The sequence below is a fragment of the Labeo rohita genome, chromosome 7 (assembly GCF_022985175.1).
Source record: "Labeo rohita strain BAU-BD-2019 chromosome 7, IGBB_LRoh.1.0, whole genome shotgun sequence".
In the NCBI taxonomy this organism is placed as follows: domain Eukaryota; kingdom Metazoa; phylum Chordata; class Actinopteri; order Cypriniformes; family Cyprinidae; genus Labeo; species Labeo rohita.
The window spans coordinates 17517096-17543734 of NC_066875.1; the positions used below are offsets into that span (position 1 = coordinate 17517096).

Sequence of the window (26639 nt, forward strand, 5' to 3'; positions counted from 1 at the left end):
TGATAGGAAACAGCAAAATCTCACAAATGTCTGCGTAATTCAATAAGTAAAATAACTTTATTTAAATTTAATTTTCATTCAGTTGGTATTACGCTGTAAGCAAAATAAATAAAAGTTAATATTCCATAGCTTCTTCAAATACGTGTTCATGTCTGCTACTGGCTGGTAACAATAGTTGTAAAGACCACTAATGCAAGTCTAAAACACAGTTAATGTTAAGTACTATACACAAGTAGTCACCTCTTCATTAGCTGTAGATTGTAAACACACACTACATTCTTAGTTTATGCAGTATAGCTTTTCATTTGTGTTGGCAAACAAAAACCAAAAGAATAAATCTGAGTTTCATGCTTCATAGACCTTAGCCAGGACAGACACCATATTGAATTTTACACAAATCAAAACAAGCCGGTATAAGGACAGACTTACAATCTTGACATGCACTGTGTAACCGTTCTAAAGATCATATTTTTACCTTGTTAAACAACAGAGCAATACATTGAACACAGTATATTTCCATTCCTAACAGCCTTGTTTTCATTCCTGTCAAAAATAAATATGGAGCTACCCTAACTAAGATCTATGGAAACTTATATTAGGACTACTAAATGATAACAGCAAACTGTGAACTGCCAAATCATTTGTTCAACAACAAGTTTATTCAGTCGTTTAAAATGGTTTCAGGTAGCTTTCACACTCAAACACCTAAATAACTGCTTTAAAATAGTGGTCTTTCTCTGTACAATAAAAACTATACTATTTAAAAACTTCATGATATCACTGTACAGTACAGGCGCCACTAGGCAGGAAGTCCTGGACGTAGGAGGCCACAGCTTTAGTGAGGTAAGTCATTGTGCCAAAGCGACCGCTGGGTGCAGTATCGTACAGGAGCCGGCAGATGCCCGTAGAGTGATCCTTTTCTAAAATACTGTCCTCTGCACCAAGATCCTTCTGCAGCAGCGAGAGAAAGGAGATTACTTAATTTTATTTATGACAATATATAAATATAATATGACAATTATATTAATTTATTAATAATATATGCAGAGTGAAATCATGTTATTAACAACAGACAAAAATGAAAATTATTTCATTATTTACTCACCCTCATGTAGCACATGAATTTCTTTCTTCTGCTAATCACACAAGAATTTATATTGAAAACTGTGGGTAACCAAACAGTTTTGGTCCCCATTGACTTCCACAGTATTTTTTTTACCTTACTATGAGTGTCAATAGATCAGCAACTGTTGACAAAAAACAAAATTTCTGGGATTCTATCACTAATGATAATTAGACGATATTTTGCTGTGTGTTTTTGTGCTGGTATCTTAAGGACAACCACGGAAAGCGGACTCCTCATTTTTTTTTAGATTCTTCATATTCTATGTGGTGGTCAGTTGACACTGATAGAAATTAATCTTTTCCAACAAGTTTAAATTGATTTTTACCTTTTAAAGGCATTTTAACCTTTAAAAAGCCTTTTTTTTTTCTAAAAGTCTGCATTATCTTGAGTCAAATGTTTACATTTGGGCTGTTACCAAGCAAATGAAATCAGTAACAACAAAATTCGTCTTTGCAATGCAGAGGAAACACAGAAGTTGCATCTGAATTGGCATTTAGATATATGTACACACTGTTTAATGCAGGTCATGAATGCATTTAACCTGTAGTTACAAATGCATAAATAATGTTTTGATATTTTAAACATAAAACACTGAATAATTAAATAATACAAAGATACTTTAAATGTGGAATTAAAATCGGCAGTAGGTGGCAGCAAGTCACAGTTCATAAGCGATTGAACCGAATCATTTAATCAGTTGAATCATTTAGGAATGATTTTTATTGGCGAAAACAGGCAATATGGTGTCTAAAACGTCACTTAATTCTTGTCTGCTGAACTGTTTTAAAAAAATACATCATTTGTAATCATGGTAATTTTTGAAGTAGAAAACGGCATTCTCTTCGTGTGATATTGATTAACTATATGAAGTGGAATAAATCTATTCATTTTCTGTCACCATGTCTTGAATTTGCGATCATTCTGAATGTATTTTAATAGACTGAATCATGCAGTGAAAGAACGCACTGTTAATGCGTACAGGCACTAGTCTAGACTTCACATAATGCGTGCACTGCACTCGGTAGTTGCTTTAAATGGTTTTTGCAAAATACTCTATAATGTCAAATTGAACATCGTTAAAACATCAATTATGATATTAATCCCAGATTATATATCTCACATGCCCCTATTGGTTAGCCATATTCTTCAAAATATCTTCTTTTGTGTTCAACAGAAAAAAGAAACGACATTGAGGGTGAATTAATGATAGACTTTTCATTTTTGGGTGAACTGTTCTTTTAAATACTCATACCTGGTCCTTATAGAACATGTCATTGGCAATGTGAACAATCTTCTCTATGTGGATGATGCTGCCTATGCTTTGAATGTCCACATCAGCCAGCATTGTAAGTACCAGGATCCCTTCGACCAGTAGCTGCCTATATTCAGGCTGTGGGACACGGTTCAGCACCCTTTCCACATGCACTGCAAACTTAATCTCGCCTGGGGTCATCTGTAGAGAGAAGAAGAGATATAGCGGTGGGGAGGAAAATTTGCAGTCAGTCTTACAGAAAGCAATGAGAGGAACTTGTGAAATGTGACCCTGGACCACAAAACCAGTCATAAGTAGCAATAGTCAACAATACATTGTATGGGTCAAACTAATTTTTCTTTTATACCAAAAAACCATTAGGATATTAGATAAAGATCATGTTCCATGAAAATACTGTGTAAATTTCCTACCATAAATATATCAAAACTTAATTTCTGATTTGCAATATGCATTGCTAAGAACTTCATTTGGGCCTTTAAACGTGATTTTCTCAATATTTAGATTTTTATGCACCCCAGATTTTCAAATAGTAGAGTATCTCAACCAAATATTGCCCTATCCTAACAAACCATACATCAATGGAATGCTTATTTCTTAAAGCCAGGGTCACAAATGATTTCTAAAACACTTCTGATGGTCCTATACCTCTCTTGTAGTAGAAGATGGGAGCACAAAGCCTTCTATTGAAAGTCCATGACACTGTGGGCCAAAAACAAACAGACAATAAACAATCTTGTTTTACAATCCATTTCATGTTATTAACATAATGTTTCCTCTCCAATTCTTCCAACCTTCTGCAGAATCTTCCAGACTTTTTGATAGAAGCCTACGGGAACTCTGTTGAGTGCACCATCAAGCCGCCTTCTGCGCAGCCACTGGCCCTGCCGACTGTCCCGGGACACACCAACACTGATTGAGCTGTCAAGTGAATCAATTGAAGGCATCCTGTACCTCTGTAAGTCACATATTGGCACAAGTCAACAACCTGTGGAACAGCTTGGTGGTGTGACATACTAAGGGTGCACCATTAGGCAACAAATAAAAACAGCTGTTGACTAATTCTTTATATGTAAATGTCATTTTTGTAGGCCAACCCAAAAGTTAGCATTTTGAAGCCTAAAAGCTAAAAGTAATATGGCTCCAAAGAACCAACTTACCCCTGACTCCATGTGCTCAGTGTCAAAAGACTGACTTGAAAATGTCTACAAAGGGAAAAGACAGACAGCAATGGGGGTGGTCAGTTTTATGAACGTTTTACTTTTGAGCCTCATACAACAATTACGTTCACATCACCCGTGGAATTAACCTTTTCATGCACCTTCAGACCCCATGAAACCAGTTCTTCTTCATGTGACACAGATTCAAACTTTAGATGTACATAAGCATTTAGCATTAAATTTATTCTTAGATAATTAATTGAACAAATTAAGCAACTGATGTCATTTTGTATCTTGACTTTTTTGAGGTGACACAGATTAAAATTTAAGATGTACCATGGTTTTTCTTCCCACAGCATTAAATTCATAAGATAATTAACCCAACAAATTAAGCAACTGATATCAGTTTATATCTTGACTTTTTGAAGGATTTTTTTTAACTTAATTTGAGAGTAGACCAGTAAATGAGAGTCACAGCTTATTAGACACATCACCTTACTTTGGAACGACCATGACATTCGTTCTTCCAGCTGAAAACATTTAAAAAGTATTAAACACATAGAGACATGACATATATTGTCACTATAATGTTCACACAATTTAAAGGGGTCATATGATGCGAATTCATGTTTTTCTTTGTTTTTGGAGTGCATATATAAGATCTGTAGAGATGCAGCTAATGATTATTTTTATTGCCAACTAATCCATCGATTTTTTTTTTTTCCCAATTAGTAGACTAATCGATTTTTTTTTTTTTTCAATTAATCTATTTATTTTTTCTATCAGTTGATTAATTATTTAAACTACCAATAAATAATAAGACTAACTTCTGCTATTAATCCGTTTATATTTCATTCAAACATTTTCTCATAACACACTTGAGGTTTTCGGGCAATCACAACACACTGTGTAGCTGACTAATCATAGCACACTGTGCTTTTCAGAATGACAACCTTTGTAAAAATCGTTGCGTTTCAGAAAGGCTGGGCAGAGAAGAGCATCAATAATGTACAGTATGTGGAAAATAATGCATTTTTTGAACCTCAAACTGTGTAAACACATTGCATTACACAAAATATACAAAATAATGTTCTTTTTAGCAACATCATATGACTCCTTTAATGCAATTTGATTGTGCCTTTGTAATATCTGGCCTATGTATGTTTTTGTCTGGATGTGTAGTCACTCACAATCTTCATGTCACTTTTCAGTTTGCTGATGCCTGCACGCTCACTCTTGGTAGCACCGACATTGCCGACCTCATGGATGGAGATGACAGGACTGGCGCCGGGCTCGACTGAACGAACTAAACAGCACAGAATACCAGCGATCAATGCTAAACTTACTGACACAAGCATCTTTAATTTTTACATTTTTTCTCAAAATGACAGAACACAGTTTTGAACTCACTTACCACTTTTCTGGACACCAAATTCTTTGCCACTCAAAATGTGGTGGAGAAGATTCTTCAACTCAGAAGGACTCAGTTTCATCAGACTCTCAGTGGCCTCCTCACCTTCAACACACACAAAATAAATATACATATTTATTTGGAAATGGCAAAAACATCCTTAAATTTCTTAAAGGGGTCATCAGGTGCCCATTTGCCACAAGTTGATATGATTGTTAAGGTTCTTAATGAGAAGTCTATAACATACTTTGGTTAAAATTTCTTGATGGTAGTGTAAAACAACACCCTTTCTACCTGAAAATCAGCTTTTCTCACAGCAACCCATTTTGCTGCATGTCTTTTTAAATGCTAATGAGCTCTGCTCACACCGCCCCTTCCTTCTATGGGGTGACAAACCATCCTGTTTACTTTAGCCGCATTTAGCCAAGAAACTTGATAACTAGCACATTATTAAGAAAGGCGATTTGCAAAGATGCACTAAAAACACCTTACACTCCTGCTGTAGGTGAAGTTGAATCACAAATGATTTGCACGAACAAACGCATTTAGGTAGATCGGGGGGCGCATTTTCTTTACAAACAAAAGTAATCCTCTGTGTCTTCAGCAGCTCAGATGTTGGAAGTAACAGATGACTGCTATTTTCATTCGAACAACAAAACACCTCAATCACTCAGGAGACATTCTTGTCTACCCCTGCTCCGGCATTTACGTTCACACAACATGTAAAAGTGAATTTTGCATACGATGACCCCTTTAAAATGCACTATGAACACATGATGAATGATAAATGCAGTACCTGAGCAGTTTAGAGACTGTGCCAGCTCAGTTGCCATAACCTGAATGATGAGGCCAATTCTCAGCCGAAACATCTCACTGAACAAACTTGGCTGAGTTCTGATGATCATTGCTAGGTAAACTATGATCTCCTAATACATACACAAAAACAAACATATTAAAAACAAAAATGATCTCACGCAAACTGAAAGACCAAAAAATATTTAACAGAAAGCTTAAAGGAATTTGAGATTTTTATGAAATATTTTGGCTAATTTATGTACACTACCGTTCACAAGTTTTTAAAAAGTATGTTTTTGAAAGAAGTCTCTTTACTCTCGTACAGGCTGAATTTATTTGATCAAAAATACTGTAAAAACAGCAATATTGTGCAATATTATAATTTAAAATAACTGTTTTCTATTTTTATATATTTTAAGAAGTCATTTATTCCATTACTCCAGTATTTAGTGTCACATGATCCTTCAGAAATCTTTCTAATATACTGATTTGGACAAGAAACATTTCTTATTATCAAGGTTGTTCTGCATAGTATTTTGTGGAAACCAAGATGCATTTCTATGAAATAGAAATCTTTTGTAAGAACATAAATGTCTTTACAGTCACTTTTGATCAATATAATGCATTCTCGCTGACTAAAACTATTAATTTGTTAAAAGAATATTTTACTGCCCCCAAACATTTGAATGGTAGTGTAAAATCAGTGTATGTTTGCATGTAACCTGTGTGAGGATGGCAATAGTGATGTTGTTCTCGCTGGCTTGATCAATAAGTAAGGCCAATTGGTCAGGAGGCAAAGGACTGCAGAGAAACAACCAGATCATGCTAACAATATTGTACAGCATTTTGGTGCCATCTGAACTGTGAATGACTATGAAAACTCACGCAGTAATGGTTTTTTCTCTGGGCTCTGGTGGTAAACCGACGGTCAAGTGCTTTTGATGGGCCAGCAAATCTGAGCAGGCCTACAAACACATACAACATAAACACATCCTGTGAAATTAGAGTGCCGATCCAACAGAAAGAGCATACATGACCCTAGACCACAAAAACAATCATTTATACATCATTTGAAAGTCAAATAAATAAGCTTTCTATATAAGCTTTGTCTTAATAAATAAGGTTTTTAAGCAAAAAAAAAAAAAAATCATCAAAATATTGAGAAAATCGCCTTTAAAGTTGTCCAAATTAAGTTCTTAGCAATGCATATTACTAATCATAAAGTTTGATATATTTATGGTAGGAAATTTACAAAATATCTTCATGGAACATGATCTTTAATTAATATCCCTATGATTTTTGGCATAAAAGAAAAATCAATCATTTTGACCCACACAATGTATTTTTGGCTATTGCTATAAATATAGCTGTGCTACTTAAGACTTTGTGGTGCAGGGTGACATATGTAACATTTCTTGGATGAAAGGAATGTAAATAGCAGCCGAGTTTATCGTTTCTTTTCCAAAAGTTTGTATTTAGATTTTTACCCAGTCCAGTTCCTCCACTTTCTTGCGGAGCATGCCTGAAATCATTCGGATGAGATCCCAGCAACGCAGATCTCCTGCCTTCTCATAAAGCTCCACCAGCAAAATTTTGACAGTGGTGCCTTTCCCATGCAGCTGAGTATCCCAGTCCATTCCCCTGTGAGAACACACATTAGATTCAAACCAACTGTATAGGCAATTTTTATAACTTTGATTCAAACATTGGACTTACTTGTCTTTGAAAAGGATGTAGAGGATATCAGCCTGGTCATGAAGGCTCTGAGTATCTTTAAGCACCTGGACTAGACCACTGTAGTCAATGCTGCCATGAGTGTCCCGAGGCAGGTTACACTCAGAAAACACGAGCACCTCTGAACTCTACAGAGATCAGTAAAACATATTAAAGAGTTCTGTTGTGTCAGTTTTGCATTATTAAAAGATTCTTTGTGTGTGCGCGCATATACACACGTGACTTGTACGTGGCCCCGGGAATTCTTTTAGATTAAGCGCAGGCTGAGGGGAGTGGAAGAGCTTATTGGGAAGATACATGTGGACATCTGAAAAACAGACAAGGAACAGAAAAAGACAGGAAAAAAAATGTATGGAAATGTACAGACCAAATGGCTCTTTGCTTTGTTAGATGACTTCTGCGTTGCTATTAAACCACAGTTTCTTTGTACTTTTATTATGCCTCCACTGTTGCTGAAAGAGATAGTTCACCCAAAATTACAATTCTGTCATCATTTACTCACCCTCATGTCGGTCCAAACCTGTACTACTTTCTTTCCTCTGTGAACTTAAGAAGATATTGTGGAACACAAGATGACATTTTAAGTAGTATGGTTTTTTTTGTCCATATAATGGAAGTCAACGGTAACAAAAAAAGAATCATCTTTTGTGACATGGAAGCAAGTAAATGATGACAATTTGTTCTTGTTGAACTATCCCTTTTAAAATTAAACTGCTAGTCTGTCAAAGCAGTTGATGTGGCAACCTGCTTTTTAATGCTTTTACAGTAATTTCCTGATAATTTACTCACGCCTATGTCTTCCAAGATGTTCACGTCTTTCTTTCTTCAGTCAAAAAGAAATTAAATGTGAAATGAAGTGCTTTAAAAACACAGCGTTATTCTATGTGTTGACGTAATTCAAACTGAAACAGGAAGACAGGGCTGGACATATCCAGCAGTCCCGCCCCCTTTTATTAAAATAGCCGTTTCGTTTATATCACAACTTGGGCCAGAGCCGTTGAGCTCAGGAAAGCTGCATTTGACTGCATATGACAGCCACAATCTCATCCATATCACATTATCTATATATAAAATAGCATTCTGTGTAGAATTCAAATGAGTCCGATTCGTTTTGTTGTCTGCACTGACTCACGCATATGATCCGCTCCGTGCTACTGTCTTTATGGAGCGGAGCAGGGTGTGTGCAAAAACGCAAAACCTTCATTTGCCCCAACAGAATGCATATTTACACTGTCTGAATCATTCCCTATTCCCTATATAGAGCACTACGTGCCATTTACCATACAGAAAATACAAATTCTTTGAACAAGTGACCGATTGCAGCTTTAGCATCTATTTATAGTGAAGGGGGTGGGACACGTCAGATACTAGAGAGCATCTGATTGGACAAAGTTTGATGAGAAGCTGAAGTGCAGGCTGATGTCATCAAAATCATTGATCCATATTGGCGGAAGTTAGACTGTAAGTTTTATATCCTATTACATTGTGAAGCAAATAAAAGAGAAAGAATGCAATAAGAAATAAGTGAAACAATAGGACATCTTCTTATAAAATAAAATGTATATACATTTTAACCACAAATGTTCATCTTGCACTAGCTCTGCAATGTGTGTCCTGTCTGCGACTTCATGCATTATGTAATCATATGCCAAAGAAAAGTGTCATAGGACATCTTCTTATAAAATAAAATGTATATACATTTTAACCAAAAGTTCATCTTGCACTAGCTCTGCAAAATGCATTATGTAATCATTTTATGCACAAAAAGTTTTTTTTTTTAAAATTTTTTTTTTTTTTTTTGGAAAATGTCAGATAGTTTTGGCAAGACAAGACACTTATTCCTCGACTGGGATCGTGCAGAGCCCTTTGAAGCTGCACTGAAACTGTAATCTGAATATTCAATCCATTGGTTCCCACTGAAGTCCACTTACATGGAGAAAAATCCTGGGATGTTTTCCTCAAAAACCTTAATTTCTTTTCAACTGAAGAAAGAAAGACATGAACATCTTCAATGATATGCAGTTGAGTAAATTTTCAGGAAATTTCTATTGTGGAAGTGAACTAATCCTTTAAATGTAACATCCAGTGGCGTAGCAGAAAATTGTGGGGCACCCTTACGGGGGGAGCGAGTGGGGGTTACGTCGCATTATTGGAAATATATATTTATTGGAAATATCTCATTTTAAACCATGAAGGCAAGCCAAAGGATATTACACAAGCAACGTGCAGACCTTGTGCAATAGTTTTCGGTGAATGCCGTAACCTCATTCAGTATACAGAAAGCGAAAGTAAAAACACTGATGGAGTTTTCTAGCGTTGCATTAATGGCGCATGTTCTCTCAAGAGATGATGAGAGATGAATCTATACTTCTATACTTCATACTAACATATGCTGCATATATGCTTAATATTTCTCTTGTGGCCTGTACACGAGAAGAAACTATTTTGCATTAAACAGGCTGTTTTTGAATATCGGTGCATGACATAAAGCTGCTCTTAATTTTCATTGATGACTGCAGGGTTAAAAAAAATGTAATTATAAATATATAATTAAATGTTTGTTTTTTTTTACTTTTTAAAAACATTTTAAATGAGGAGTAAGCTAATAGCTTAATCTTTTATTATCTTCACAGTATGTCATGCGTTGTTGCACTATGAAATTATTGTGGGGCAAATTAATTGTAATTTAGCTGAATGATAAAAGTAACCTAATAATAATAGCCTCATAATAAAAAGAATGTAAGAGGCCTACATTAATTGAAAATGCTAAATCCATGCTTTTGACAATGTCGCTGGCTATCGTCGACATATGATACGACGCAACTCAGCACGGGGAGGTTATCGCGGGGCGCCCCCGCAGTGCGTGCCCTGCTACCCGTCCACTATGCCACTGGTAACATCCACCCTTCATGTTCACTGCTTTAGCTCTGCAGTTTGTCCTATATTTAAAAAAAATCATTTTTACTTATGCAATGACATTCTACAAGCAGGAAGGCAAAACTAAATCAATTTTTTAATTAATTGTTTATCACGTCCATTTATGATTGGTTGTCGCACTACCCTTCAACAAGTAAACGATATTGGTTCAGCTCACTGTGGATTTGAAGCTCCTTGGCTTTGTTCACAAGAGACACCATCTCACGGGTCTTATTTGCTGCAGCCTTGAAGCGACTCAGTCCTTTTGCCTGTGCCTCCACTCTGAGCCCCAGCTGAGGCACCGATGCAGTCAACAGCTGGTCTAGGTATTGTGCTAGATCATCTGTATCTAAAAAAGAAAGGGTTATAGGAGTCAGGATTAGAAAAAAAGAAAAACAGAAGTTGTTGGGTTAAAGGCGACAATGAGCAGCAAGACATTCAAGTTTGCAATGCACTAAACCAGAGGTCTTCAACCCTGCTCTTGGGGACCCACTCTCCTCTATTTCCGATCTGCTTCAGTACACCTGCCTGCAATTTTCAAGCAGTCTTGAGGAGCTTGATTGGCCACTACAGGTTGCAGCTAAACTCTTCAAGATAGTGGGTCTCCAGGAACAGGGTTGAAGACCACTAAACTTAAATGCTTTTGTGACATCACAGACTATGGTGCAAGTGTAAATGCATTCCTTGGAGAATATTTCAAGCTTGATAACCCAGACTGTTTATTTCAACATTTCTAATCAATCATCCATTTCATTCCTCACCAGAAATGCCACAGAATACCTTGCAAATGCAAAACAAAACATAAAAAAGCATCAATCTTGAGCAACATTGTGCGGTTTTCACACTGCAAGTGCTTACTGCAAATGATCAACACAAAAATCACCATGATAACACAACTTGCAATGATGGCAGAGCCTGAGATGCCAAAGTAAACCAAAAGGGTCAATGGTCAGAGATGTGTAAATGTTTCCTCCAGCAAATTCTTCATTATACAAACTGTTTAGTTCATTTAGTTTACTTAAAACACATTGCACAAGCTCTCCCTAAAGACTGGACTCAAAAGATCAAAATAAATAAAGTGTGGGAACTTTACAAAGCCTAGATCTAAAAACATTGTAAAATAAGGAAAGAGGAAAATGCAAATGAATCCAAATTAACTAATTCAATAGAAAACACAAAGAACAAAGAGTTGAGCTATTTAAATGACAACCCTACATCAAGGACTTCATCTCCAACATTACCAACATCAGTAGTCTTCAAACTAAATCTCGTTATCAGGATATGATTTCCCCTTACCATCATTGAAGCTCAGGTCATGCACAGCACCTTTAAAGTAGCCGTCCTCAACATCATCTTCATCCCAGCCCCTATTGGAGCGTGCCTTACCACTATCGAGGAAGCTCAGATGAGCACAACAAGACGTGGTCAGGAACTCAGATAACTTTCCGGTCTGGATCCTAGCAAAATTGAGAGCAGCAAGCAAGTTGGCATTGCCCTTGAATGTGCACTGTTCATGACATTATATTGTCTCATTATCTGACCTTGCCCCTCCAAAGTAGCCATCTTGTAGTTTCTTAAGAGTAGCCAGCACAGCTGGGTCCAAGTCTGTATGTTCACTGTCTAAGTAATGAACAAAAAAATTGCGAAAAAAAAAAAAAATCTACACACCTATTCACATTTAACATTTTCCGAGATTACTTCATTATCAGAGGCACAAGTTTACACTCACTAAGCATGGTCTGGGAAATGGGAAAGGTGACGGTAGGACGGCCAGTCATCCTCCAACGAGAGGACAGGTAAGACAGATCAGTGCGCAACATTTCCACAATCATTTTGTTGTCCAGAGCCAGATAGAACTGCTGATGATCTATGAACTACAAGAAAGCAGCAAACCCAGAGAAATTAAGATGTGGTAAGACAGAGAAAATATGAAAAATCATTATAACCTTCAAAAGCTGTTACCATCTTTCTGTGGCTTTCTGCCTCACTAACTTATTTAAACTTATTTTGGATGACAATCAGAGGCTGTCTAAGTCAGCATAAGGCTCAAACATGCCTATTTCAGCACATTATGAAGAACCTGAGGTGTGAAGCTGAAGATGGTGTTGCGGACGATGTACAGCTTGGAGGTTCCCAACACGCCAATCCTACGGTAAGGTCTGCCGGTAAGCCCCAGTCTCTCATTACGCCCTTAGAGAAAGATATGCACACACATGCACCGTAATTGAGCATTGAATTAAAAAAAATAATAGCATGTTTTCTAGGGGGTTGACCGATATGTGTTTTTCAGGGTGGATACCGATACAAATTATTACAGATCAAGTAGACCGATAACCAATATATGTGTCTAGTGTAAAAATTAAAATTAATGTCAAAATTAAGAGGGCTCTAACAAAAACTTTAATTAACAGCTTTTAGATTAATTTAATCTGCAAATCGGTTTTGAAAATGACCGATAACCATAGAAATGCTTCAAGGAGAAGTTGACCTCCAGAACAAAAATTTACAGATAATGTACTCACCCCCTTGTCATCCAAGATGTTCATGTCTTTCTCTCTTTAGTCATAAAGAAATTGTTTTTTGAGGAAAACATTTTAGGATTTTTCTCCATGTAATGGACTTCTATGGTGCCCCAGAGTCTGAACTTCCAAAATGCAGTTTAAATGCAGCTTCAAAGGACTCTAAACGATCCCAGCCAATGAAGAAGGATCTAGTGACGACTGGTTATATAAATTACAGTTTATATATTTTTAACCTCAAATGCTCATCTTGTCTAGCTCTGTGTACTCTGTATATTCCGGTTCATGACAGTTAGGGTAAGTCAAAAAAAAACTCAAATTTCATTTTCTTCTCCAACTTCAAAATCATCCTACAGGTTGAGGTTAAAAAGTATATAAATTGTCATTTAAAAAAAAAAAATGCCGTTCAAACTCAGGGGCACCATAGAAGTCCACTATATGGAGAAAAATCCTGAAATGTTTTCCTCAAAAAACATAATTTCTTTAGGACTGAAGAAAGAAAAACATGAACATCTTGGATGACAAGAAGGTGAGTAAATTATCTGTAAATTTTTGTTCTGGAAGTGAACTACTACTTTAATATCGGCCAGGCCAATAATCGGTCAACCCTTAATGTTTTGTATTTCTTCATACTAGTGTCAAGTGAGACCTTAAGGTGTACAACTTCCTACCTAGTCTAGCATAAATATGGCTGAGAACTCGAGAAGGCTGCACTCTGATGGGGTGAATGTCTGCCACTGTCTCCACATCAATCCCATTCTTCTGCAGGAGTGCCTTTATATCCTCATTTTCAGCAAGGATGGATACTTGACAGAACAAAATACAAAAATCAGGGTGAATTTCAACCATGCAATATCTCACATGTGCCATAAAGTGCAATTACATACCTTGTACAACAACATCTGGTTTAGGGATGGTTGAGAACCTGCGGTTTAAAGGGTCTATTTCTCCAGGGGCCAAAAAACCCTGAAAGGGAAAGGAAAGCAGAATTTTGAGATGTTTATTATACTTTCCCAAATATAACTTGGTAGAAAGCTTTCAAAGAAGAAGTATAGCAAAGACATAACCTATATATAGCAAAGAACTTCCCACCTCTGCCAAAAGATTGCCCAGAACATAAAGGGACTGGCCCCACTTCAGAGGGCACTTCCCCATTGGGATCCTCTCCACCGTGTGTGGATTAACATACTCTTCATCCACCTGAAATAATAAAAAATGTCTTGAATTCACATTAATCCAGTTATATTTCATAGCTATTCAGATTTTAAAAAGTTTAATTGGTTATTTAGGAATCTCTCACCTTATCTGGAGGAACACTGTAGAGTTCAGGCAGCAGCCGTATCCCATCTTTCTGTTTGATCATGATACCTTCCAGAGCTTCTCGATACTCCTGAACCTGAGAGGACAGAAATGTGGAAATACAGCCCGCCTGCATCTGCAGTACAACCTTTTTTTTTTAAACCTCTAGATGTCCTTCAGAGTTTAGCTCCAACCCTAATCAAACACACCTGAACAAGTTAATCATGGTCTTCAGGATTACTAGGGCTACAGGCAGGTGAGTTTTTTTTTTTTTTACAGCTGAACTCCACAGGACATCGGCACCCCAGGACCGACATTGCCTATCCCTGCTCTAGAAAGTCTCTCTCAAGCTTTGTTGCCAGAAGGTACCAGAATACTAAACTACAGATTTTAAAACACTAGATATCCAACACATGACTGTAAATTATTGCAAAACTGGGCGTCACACAGTAAACTCAACAAAGAAACAAATGAAAACGTGTTCTAACATGCGTTCTAAAATCACCTTAAAATATCAAACATTTTTAATATCATGCAACTTGATAGAATCATAGTTTGATGCTAAAAAACAGTGTCTGTCCATTGCACACAACACCATTTTCTTTGAAATCTGTCAACTTCAACTGCCCAAAATCTGCATATTTTGTGACATTAGTATCTTTAGCCATATGTTGAAATAAATGAAAATTAAACAACATATGCAAAAAATACAGTATCATGTACTAGGTTTGAAAAAAAAAAACATCTTAAAAGAATATATTTATTTGACAGAGGAGCATAGACGAGCAATTTAGTAACCATTCAACGCGTGTGCTGATGATATTCTAGATCATTACATACATAGTCTGTATGTAAACGTGTAGGCTAGAAATCCCCTTAAATCTTCATCGTATTCATTCAAATTTACATCACTCATATTTCCAGAACAAGATTGGTTAAAAATAAATTCTGGATCATTTTACCTGCTCTGGACTGTTGATAAAGATGCCATCCAAGATCAGGTAGGTCCAGAAAAGTGGCCACTCACATTCAATGTTTTCAAAAAGCTTCAGCTCAGCAGATTCATAGTATAGCCTATTAGGGTCCTATCGGAAAAAGAAAGAGGTCATGTATTTTAAAAGTATGACTATTTCAGTTTATTACAGACATAGTTAGAGACACCTAACAGTTACAGTACACATCCACATATTTCTGAAAACAATTCTTAAAGGGGTCCTTTTATGCTTTTTCACTTTTTTAATTTTAGCCAGTGTGTGGTGTGTATGTTTGGGCATAAAAAAGATCTACATAGTTACAAATCTCAAAGTCCACTTCATAGGGAGACAGCATTTTTTAAAAATTCCTTTTCAAGAACTACAACGAACGGCTCCTTTGGACTACAACGTTTGTTTTCCGGGAGCTGTGATGTCACAACGCGGTCCATTAGAATATCATTAAAATAAATCCTGCATTCGGAAATTTTTATTCATCATGCATTGTAGATAGCTTCACTTATAATGCAAGTGTTTTTTTTTTAAATGCATAAAATTGCACTAGACTAGGCTAGGCTAATCAGTGATGATGTTTTTCTTTGATAATGTCAATGTTCTTTGCTCGTTTTCTGTAGCTGCTTTTTTGAATAACTAAGGAAATGTAAGCATTATAATTAGTAACTTACAATGGTTTTATTCTACTGTTGTCATGTTAATTACAAATTAAGTCATTTAAACACATTAGGCTGCTTTTAAACCTATGCTGGAGCTGGTTTCAGGCAATGAAACTAAGTATGTAAATAATTAAATAAATTAGCACAATAATATCATGTATCTGCGATCTGGCAGGCTGATGATAGGACCCAACAATACTGTAGCGTCAACTATACCTTAATATATCTATAACGGATCAGATGGAACTGCTTTGGCAAGGGGCGTGGCAGTACTAAAACACCGTCTAAGCTGTTTGCCAATCACAATGCAGTGGGACAGCTAACCAATCACAACACATTCCGTTTTTTGGAAGGCGGGCCTTCACCAAACCCAGAAATAATCTAACCATTTTTGCCAGGCTGGTAGAAAGGTATTGTAATAATGTAAATTACATGAAAAATAATGCATTTTTCGAACCACCAAACATGAGAGCATGTTCTAGTACACCCCCAAAACAAAATCAAGACATTGTAAAAGAGCATAATAGGACCGCTTTAAACAGATAGATTACCCAGAAATTAAAATTACCCCATGATTTACTCACCCTCAATCCATCCTAGATGTATTTGACTTTCTTCTTTTAGATGAATTCAAAAGTTATATACAAAAAATGTCCTAGCTCTTTCTAGCTTTATAATGACAGTGAATGGTGAAAAGTGCATCCATCCATCATAAAAAGTGCTCCACATGGCTCTAGTGGTTTAATAAAGGCCTTCTTAAGCGAACTGATGCATTTGTGCAAGAAAAATATCCATATTTAAAACTTTATAAACTGTACTTTCTAGCTTCCGCTAACCGTCGTACACGCGTTCACGAGAGAGTGGCGTTCCCGCAGAAGTATGTAGGCGTAGCGTATGCTCTGGTGAGAACATGCTAGTCTCATGAGAACCAAGTTTTCCTTAGCAAAGGAAAACCAGTCTCATCTTGGCTTATATCAAATTGACTTTTTCTTTACAAATCCTTGTTTTTAGAGATTACCATTTATAAACTGTTCAATATACATATTTTTCTTACAGAAACACATCGATTCCCTTCAGAAAGCCGTTATTAACCTCCCGGAGCTGTGTGGGGCACTTTTTATGATCGATGGATGCACATTTTTTTTCAATTTACCACAAAAAAAAAAAAAAGAATTGACACAATTGACTGCCATTATAAAGCTTGGAAGAGCCAGGACATTTTTAATGTAAGTCCAAGTGTATTAGCCTGAAAGAAGAAAGTCATATACACCTAGGAGTAAATCATGGGGTAAATTTCATTTCTGGGTAAACTATCCCTTTAATATTGGATTTAAAATTACATATATTTGTTTCTACATATTTTTAATATTTGATGTAAAACTACATGTCTTTTGTTTCTACATATTCTACAATAAGGAAATTATCCAATACAATTAATATATGGCCCAATTTGTCTGTGTATTTTATACTGTGTGACATACTAACCTCTTTGGGAGTTTTGTGGCCATCTCTAAGGAAACGACAACAGCCATATCTTCCCTACATAACAAAAAAAGATGTAAATATACTACAGCTAGATAGATAGCTGTTAAACAAGTTCCTTACGTCTGAGATCAAATTCTGACCTGGAGTTTGGAGATGATTTCCTCCTTAGTGATATTGACTAACTCCATGTCTTCAACAGCAAAAGCTGGATATGAAATGATGGACAGCATACCAGCATCCACCTCTTTAGATGTTGAAGCTCTGGGCAACATGGAGCTCAGAATGGACTTGAGAGGAATATGTGGCAGTAAGGAAATGGTGATTATTTTAATCTTTTTTTATCAAGTCAGCTGATGCATAGGAAAAAAAGTCAGAGCACTACAACCTCTATAGCCTCACCTGACAGTGCTGGATATCATCTGCTAAGACATGAACCACAGAGTCAGGTCCCCCTTTGGCCCCAAACAGATTCAGGTCATCTAGGGCTTCAAGTGCTGCCTGCAATTACAAAGTGTCCATTCACAGGCTGTTTCAGTATTTCATCCTAGCAAGAATCTCAATTCAATGGTCACAACAAAGCCAATATTCATTCAGTGCGCACTCAAATCCAGAGCCACAGACAACAAATTAGGCTCTGCTTCTGCTCTGCCAGAGATGACCTTTACTCTTACGTTTAGTGTTAATATCACTGAGGCTTCCACAATTGAATTTTTACAGATTTTCTAAATTCAAACCAATACATTGTATTAAATCAAGGTTAGGGGCTAGTTTCGTGACCTTAGAATGGTACTCGGTCTTCTCGGACAAAGAAAGAACAACCAGAACCTTTTTGCTCTGAGCAAAGTGTCACAATAGGAACAAACAGAAATGACACAAGCTGGCAGGGAAAGCTGGGAAGGAACATTAATACCAGAGAGGCCATGTTGAGGTTACATTGAGTCACGTTAATATGCGGTGTTCACGAGTGTACGGTGTGAACACCCCCACCCCGTCATGCCAGTCTAAGAATTCTCAGCTGCTCCGAAGAGGACTGACAACATTCGTGGAAGGTTGCGAGCGTGAGAGAAAGACATTGACAAGGAGAAGGACTTTTTTTTGGTCTTCTTTGTTTCATCAGACTCACTTTAGCCATTCCAATTGAGCTGGCATTGAGTTCAGGGATCCCCTGATTGGTTTTGTCTCCCCTCTCCCACATACCATAGTCCTGAACAATCATAGGACAAAATGTCAGTTAGAGACACAAAGTGGCTCTTAAATAAGTACAGACTAAAATGACTAAAACATATATTTACCAACATATAAGGCATATGTTATCAATACTGAGTGACTTACAGCTACTTTGTATGCAGATTCAATGTAAAACAGCAGATTTTGGACCACATCCACCTCGTCCTGAGTGTACACAATGTGCAGGCCTAAAAGGACACGAGACATGGCAAATGATATGTGGGAGAAGATCTACTAATACTAGGCTCAAACAAACAGTATCCGATCAGATTCCAGTATTTCTCCCCTCACATTGCTGTTTTTCTATGACTAGTTAGATATAGTTAGTTTAGGGCTGTATCACAGCATAAAAAACTTGGTTACTCTTGGTTATTTCCCTTTAATTTTGATTAATAGAATTAAAGAGATAGGTCACTCTAAAATCCTGTCATCAATCTGTCAAAATGTTTCAAAAATTTCTGTCCCTACATTACAAACATCCATTATACCAAAATTTCAAAAAGTTCATAGAAACATTGTAGAAGTTATCCATATGTAGAGCTGGACAGAAACTGATTACATGTATTCTGGTTTACTTAATCAGATTCCAAAAATCAACTTGTAATTGTTTGTAATTAGAGCATATAATGCTCATAATCAGAATACAGTTATTTTTAATTGATTATATGATTACATATTATTCACACAATAGCAGTAAATCATTCCTAATTTATTGATTCTCCATAATTATTTTTTTCTACTTGTCTAAAAATCCTATTGTGTGTCATACCATTTAGCTTTGACTATTTTCATAATAAAGAATGGTCAATTTATAAAGCATCTTTTAAGCAATTAGACCATGTATGAACCAAATACTTATTTAAGTTATTAAACACTGGTGATGTATGGTTTAATGCATTTAATGAGGTTTATATTAACAATTGAATATATTTTCTTTCTCTTTGTTTTTTTCTTAATGTCAGTATGGTATATTTACTGGTAAGTTTAAAACAAGACAGATAAAAAGTAATCTAAAAAGTAGTCAGAATACAACATTTGTTGAAAATTAGTAATCTAGATTACATTACTAAATACAGTTTTCACCATGTAATCTGTAATTAGTAACTACAATTTGTATTCAGCTCAGTACATATAAATCTTTGGATAAAGTTGACTGCAACATGTTTACTTTGGGTTTGTTCTCATGTTTAACCCTTAGTTTACCATATTTGATGGGCTTTATGTATGTGTATTCATCAATGTTTACATCAGAATTAAAGTCTAAATTAAATCTGTATATGTAATCATATGAAGTCATCATGTCTCTTAAGACTGTCTGATCCATATGGATTGCTTTTATGACATGTTTAACTTTTTTTAGGCTAGGGAAAAAAAAAAAAAAACATAAAAAATGTCTTTATTCAAATTCCAAAGATGAACAAAAGTTAAAAAAAAAAGTTTGGAATAAGATTAGTGTAACCACTCAGAAACCATGACCGTAATCTTTATTATTTATTCAACTACTTGTGCAAGCCTACTAAAGACTATGTAATGTGGACCAAAAAGAGGAAAAAGAAGAACCCTTTAACATTTTTATAGGAAGATGCAAGTGCCCTTAAGACTCTCTGGTGTCTTAAGTCATGTTATGTGAGCTCTAAAGCAGGAGTACCTGAAGCAGTCATCTGAGCCAGGAAGAGCAGATAGAGCGAGGTAGCGTCAAGCTGGAGATGCCCCCATTCCCTGTCACCCACTACAGAGGCACAGGTCTTAGTGTTGTACTTGGCGTGGAGGCTGTCCAAAGTGCTCTTACTGTATTTGAACTTCTCCACTTTGTCCAGCTGCAGTGATAAAATATAAGAGGACAAGAGAAAGCACTTCAGAGCACAAAAGAGCACTTCAGGCAATATATAATGGACAAAGCAGTAAATGTGGTTTGCACAATTTAAATGGATGCGTATGCGACTAACAGATTGCATAGCCATAGATGTGCATTTGTATATTTGTGTGTACATCTTCATGTACACTACAGTTCAATAGTTTGGGGTATGTATTGTTTTTTTGTTTTTTTTATGTTTCCTAAAGTCTCACCATGGCTGCATTTATCTGTTAAAAAACACAGTACAAACAGTAATATTGTGAAATACCATTTTAGTTTAAAATAACCATTTTATATTTTAATATATATTCAAATATAATTTATTCTTGTGACGGCAAAGCTCATTTCAGCACCATTACTCCAGTCTTCAGTGTCACATGATTCTTCCGAAATTATTCCAGTATGCTGATTTGGTGCTCAAAAAAAAATTCTTATTCTTATTGTTAAAAATATTTAACCACCTAATATTTTTGTGGAAAGTAAAACCCTGGCTTGTGATTTACGGTTTCAAAATCATCTTTCAAGAGGTAAAGAACATTCTGTGACAATGTAACCTTGATATCTTTAATGCAGACTGAGTAAGGCCATGTCAAAGATTGAAATCATAGTGAAATTAAAGGAAAAGTCAACTTCCAGAACAACAGTTTACAGATTATGTACTCACCCCTTTGTCATCCACGAAATTATGTTTTTTGAGGAAAACATTTCAGCATTTTTCCCCATTTCCCCCGATTTTAAACTTACAAAAAGCAGTTTAAATGTGGCTTCAAACGATCCCAAATGCAGTTGTAAATGATCCCAGCCGAGGAAGAAGGGTCTTATCCAGCGAAACGATCGGTTATTTTAATAAAAATAATACAATTTATATACTTTTTAATGCCAAAAGCTCATCTTGTCTTACTCTGCCTGGACTGTTTTTGTTCCTGTTCGTGACAGTTAGGGTATGTCGAAAAACTCCCATCTCATGTTCTCCCTCAACTTCAAAATCGTCCTATATCGCTGTTTTACCTTTTTTTGTTAAGGCTGTTTGATCTGCTTTGCATGTTCACTTTGCCAAGACTGTGTCGGAACTTCTGCAGTGATGTAGGATGATTTTAAAATGAAGTTGAGGGAGAAACCATAACTGTCTTGAGCCAGAGTACACAGAGTTCAAGGACTGCAAGGCAAGACGAGCATTTGAGCATAAAAAGTATTTAATTTGAATTTTTTTTTATGTAAATAACTGATCGTTTCGCTAGATAAGACCCTTCTTCCTTGGCTGGGATCGTTTACAACCACATTTGGGATCGTGTGAAGCCACATTTAAACTGCATTTTGGAAGTTCAAGATCGGGGCACCATACCAGTCCATTATATGGAGAAAAATTCTGAAATGTTTTCCTCAAAAAACATAATTTCTTTACGACTGAAGACAGAAAGACATGAACATCGTGGATGACAAGGGGTTGAGTAAATCATTTGTAAATTGTTGTTCTGGAAGTGGACTTTTCCTTTAATGGTTGAAATCAAACTTTTGACGCTTGTTGTCTCATTGCCATCTCATAAAGGGTCATATATTTTCAAGATTCTTTTAATAAAGTTCAAAAGAACAGCATTTATTTAAAACTAAAATACTGAATAAAAGAATTGTAGTAATAATGCATTACTGGCTTATGGCCACGTACAGGCAGAATAATAGAATGGTGAATAAACGTAAATAGAAAGGGAAGGCGCTATAAATGCATGTTTTGGAATGTACAGACAGGTCTGGATGTTTTATGTCTTACAACCATATCTTTTTTTTTTGTTGAGCATGTAGTGGCTGAGGGTTAATAGTGGGAAGTACCTGTCGCATAATGCACTGAAGGAGTCCTCTCATTAATTTCACCACACTCTGAAAGAAGAAAAAAAGATCAAGACACACAGACTGCCTCCAAAAACAACACTTGGAACACAGGCTCAACTGTGACCTTTCGGCTCTTCATTTAATAGCTCAGGCAAGAGTAACATGATACTTCTCAGCCATTGTAAAAAGACAGCCTAGATATACTGATACATACACACACAGTCATGAAAAGACAACTGACCTTTCTTTAAAAAAAAAAAAAAACATGCACAGAAGTAAAATAATACACACCACTCAACATGCGCTCATGTAATCATGAATATTCATCCTGCAGACTATATTGAGTCTGTCAGTTCTTTCTGGGTTCTTTAATATATACATATATATGGACCACAAAACCAGTCATAAGGCTCAATTTAAAATTGAGATTTATACATCATCTAAAAGCTTTCCGTTGATGCCATGGTTTGTAGGGATAGGACAATACTTGGCTGAGATACAACTATTTAAAAATCTAAAAAAAAAAAAAATCAAAACACAGAGAAAATCACCTTTAAAGTTGTCCAAGTTTTAGCAATGCATATTAATAAACAGAAATTAAGTTTTGATATATTTACAGTAGGAAATTTACAAAATATCTTCATGGAACATGATCTTTACTTAATATCCTAATGATTTTTGGCATAAAAGAAAAATCAATAATTTTGAACCATGCAATGTATATTTGGCTATTGCTACAAATATCTTCATGCTACTTAAGACTGTACTGGATTAGCAAGAGTACTCAATTCATCCTGTGAACATACATTCAGGTAACACCAGAATCAATACCAATGCATTGCATGAAGAAAAAAAAATCCTATTCCAGTTTGTACCTGCTCAAGCTCATAGGCTTTAGCCTTGTCTTCATCACGGTCCGCATTCTTCCTGTAGGCCAAACTGAGAGCCCAGACAGACAGGATGCTGTAGACATTGTCCCTCACCCAGGCATCAGGCTGCTCTTTGCTTGCTGGTAACAGACCTGTCACTGGGTTCTACAAGTTATCAATACAGCTAGTTAAAATGTAGTTAAAGTGCTTCAGGAACTACACAGTATAATCATTATGCAAGCATTTCTTATGCCACTTAAAACACAGTTTGAGGTCAGCAAGAAACAAATTAAAGATTCATATTATAAAATAACACTAGCATGATTTCTTGAAGGATCATGTCACAATGAAGACTGTAGTAACGGCTGCTGAAAAATCAGCTTTCCTATCACAAGATTAAATACTATTTTAAAATATATAAAAATTGAAAACAGTTATTTTAATAATATTTCACAAAAAAAAAAAAAAAAAAAAAAAATCTTTTTTAACCCACATGTTTAAACAGTACTGTACATACACCTGTGTCAGAAATTACATTTGAATTTATCTTCAAGCATATTTTAATTTTATGAAGGTATATTATATAATCCATATAAAATATTCAACGTCTTTTACTTAAGTCAAATATTTCAAATGAATTTAGAATCAAATTGTTAGTAATTAAACACACTAGCACAGATAAATTATTAATTAACTTTTTTTTTTCTTTTTTCACTTTTGGTGCCAAAAGCCCTGGTCAAACTTTGCCTTTGATATAGGTTAGCATGCACATGTACACTTTATTTTTATACATAAAATTAGTCTTTAGTACAACACTAAACTGTGATACTCTTCTCGCTGCATGAATAAAGATCCAGGAACTATGGCCTAAAGAAAGAATCTACATATAAGAAATGAAGGCATGTTTAGTTTACACAAACTATATAGTGAAGCATCAACAGTTGTAGAAATGCAGACACTCACTTGGTGACGCAGAATAGTCTGATTAACTATCCGCGCGTAGTTGTCAAGTTTAACTCCAGAATTGCTGCGACTTCTCATTTTAGCTGCTAGCAAGTTTGCGAAAAACCTTTATGCTTCAAAAAGCGCCAACATCCTCCTGCAATAAACCAACACAGATATTAGGAAGAGGAGGTGAACTGGACGAACTTGAAACCAAGTTGTCAAGCGGCTGCGTGGTGTTTAGAAACGCTCGCGTTGCATGGACAAACACTGTAACCGATTGTCAGCGGTGTTTACAATACTTGTTTTTTTCCGACAAAGCCTGCGTAGATTCAATGAATATAAACAAACCTGTTCAAGTAAAGGCAAAATCCGGAAGGAAAGTAAATTACTCGTGCACACTCGCGATTATACCGAAGCCAGTTGCAGTCAGCTGGGAGGATCTTCCTACTTTTCAAAATAACACCAGTGAGCTCAACTTATATAACGCAGAATTTACAGTATAGCGACAAAGTTTTTAAAGGAAATTTGTTTATAAACTAGTCTGAAAGAAAACTTGGGTGATGGAGTAAGGTCGTAAAAACTTTCACCTCAAAGATGATTACACATGTTGTTAAAATAGAGAGGACATCACGTTCCTGACGTCATGAAGGACCTGAGTTCAGATGCACATATGAATCTGTATTGATGTGATTATCTAATAATATTTACACAAACAAACACGAAGATTTGGCTCATTTTATTATACCGTTTAAGGACGAGAGTTAAAAACTCACAAACGATAAAACTACCTTAGAATTTACAAACTAAATGTAGTTTAAATCCCTTGTTAATTCATTTTAATGATTTATCCTCCTGAAATTTTTTTGTTTTCATTTATTTCACTTGTTCTTGCTTTCATGACTGTAACAGTAAGTACACTTTGTTAATCATCAGTATGTATAATTCTTTGTTAGTGTTCTTGTTTTGAAAATAAATAAATAACTTTAATAAGTTTTGTTACATGCATAAAAATTATTCAAAACAATTGGAAAAAAATAGACCAATACTCAATTATTTTCTTGTTTACACAAAAGTCACCAAAATGTATTTACTTTGCTTTTTACATCAGTATAGCGTCTCGTACATGTCCACTTAGAGGCAGTATAGTCACATCCTAACATGTGTCTGAGACAGATTTCCAGTTATTAATTGAAGTAATAGTTTATTTGTTCATTTCTTTGTTTGATTGCATCTCATCTTGAGTTTCAAGGATAATTATTTGATTTTTTTTCTGATTTTTTTCATCATATCAGAATTTCACCCCTCCTCCCTCTCAGCTCTAGTTCTGAATGATGATTTTTTGTCCTATCCAAATAATTTTGGACATCTGGACATTTTGGCTCCCCATTGCACTATCCTCCCAGATAATCTTGACTTGTTATTTTGATATTATGAGGTACCTTATTAATAAAAAATCATGATTATGTTGGGATGTTTAAGATGGTTGCCCTCATTTTTTAAAATTCTTTGTTTTTTTAGCCAAAAAAAAAAACAATTGCAGCTGTGGTTGCCAGAATAATGTGGTTTGCTGTTAAAAATGTATACTATATATGAAGAGTTCATTTGCAACAACAGATCAATCGGTTTTTAACAATTTCCAAAAATCATGTTTTTTCATTGTGGATTCCAATAATCTCAATCAAACTGTAGTTGGGTTATTTTGATTAAGTAAAAATAACAAAAATAAATAAATGCAGCTAACTAACACAGTAAAAACATAATAATAACATAATAAAAAGCATGATTAAAAAAGAGTTATCTGTATTTTGCAAATATACTCTTCATTTATAGAACAACCGGGAAGTTTTTCAGTTTGAAACTGTAATTTACAAAACATCACCTTTAACATATAATGATAGTATGGTAAAAAGAAGGCCACTTGACAAATCAAAGTTCATCACAAGTAGCATTTCTACAAACCTAAGTAAATATTAATAAATAGAAAGTGCAGTGTCATACACAAAACACCATCATGGTAACATATGACACTAAAATAATGCAATACACACTCATTTCATAACATAAACTGTAGCATAAAACACTAATATAACTGATAACAAAAACTTGTAAGGGAACTTACCGTTAACCAATTAACAGTAGCATTTTACAGACTAACATGAGTATGGTGTAGGTCATCTACTAGTATTTAGCACTCAAAATGATCAGGAGCAAGCAATGTCACCGATCACCAGTAGGCCTACTTAACTATGGTTATGTGAATTCCAGAGTTCTATGTCACTCAGAATGTGCGTGAACAGCACACCAAGGCTGAGTGCTGATCTGCTGTTAAAAAACCTCAATACATCACCATGTCATGATCTTCACATGTCTTGATCTGTCTGTCTGGCAACAAAATTGTCAAAAAGAACTGCCATTTGAAAATTGTCTTTTTTACTTTGGTTGTTTATTGTCATCTCAGAATCATTGATTTATATGTCTCTGAACATTAGTCCCCAGTCTGCATTGCACATGCTTGGCTAACCTCCTTGAGTTCTGCCATATCAGCCAAATGGCTGCTGT

The 26639-nt window shown here is 35.6% G+C and overlaps 1 protein-coding gene across 4 annotated transcripts; it reads right to left on the reverse strand.

Moving 5' to 3' along the window:
- Nucleotides 1-35: 35 nt before the first annotated feature.
- Nucleotides 36-24686, reverse strand: phka1a (phosphorylase kinase, alpha 1a (muscle)). 4 transcript variants are annotated; one of them, XM_051114711.1, is made up of 35 exons: nucleotides 24668-24686; nucleotides 24429-24524; nucleotides 24099-24234; nucleotides 23142-23300; nucleotides 22267-22314; nucleotides 20236-20404; nucleotides 18693-18775; nucleotides 18484-18564; nucleotides 17760-17858; nucleotides 17501-17647; nucleotides 17361-17414; nucleotides 15193-15315; nucleotides 14232-14327; nucleotides 14024-14131; nucleotides 13819-13897; nucleotides 13603-13737; nucleotides 12493-12602; nucleotides 12142-12286; nucleotides 11954-12032; nucleotides 11709-11869; nucleotides 10591-10761; nucleotides 7715-7803; nucleotides 7479-7624; nucleotides 7250-7403; nucleotides 6648-6727; nucleotides 6485-6563; nucleotides 5764-5893; nucleotides 4971-5072; nucleotides 4747-4862; nucleotides 4051-4086; nucleotides 3557-3601; nucleotides 3191-3352; nucleotides 3045-3098; nucleotides 2379-2579; nucleotides 36-951 (listed from the first exon to the last, which is right to left on the reverse strand). In XM_051114711.1, the coding sequence occupies exons 3-35, from the start codon at nucleotides 24174-24176 to the stop codon at nucleotides 778-780; spliced, it is 3693 nt and encodes a 1230-aa protein (XP_050970668.1). In that variant the 5' UTR covers nucleotides 24177-24234; nucleotides 24429-24524; nucleotides 24668-24686; the 3' UTR covers nucleotides 36-777. The 4 variants fall into 4 exon arrangements, with proteins under 4 accessions (XP_050970668.1, XP_050970670.1, XP_050970667.1 ...); XM_051114713.1 differs by lacking the exon at nucleotides 24668-24686 and having other exon boundaries at nucleotides 11799-11869; nucleotides 24429-24661; XM_051114710.1 differs by lacking the exon at nucleotides 24668-24686 and having other exon boundaries at nucleotides 24429-24661.
- Nucleotides 24687-26639: the final 1953 nt, after the last annotated feature.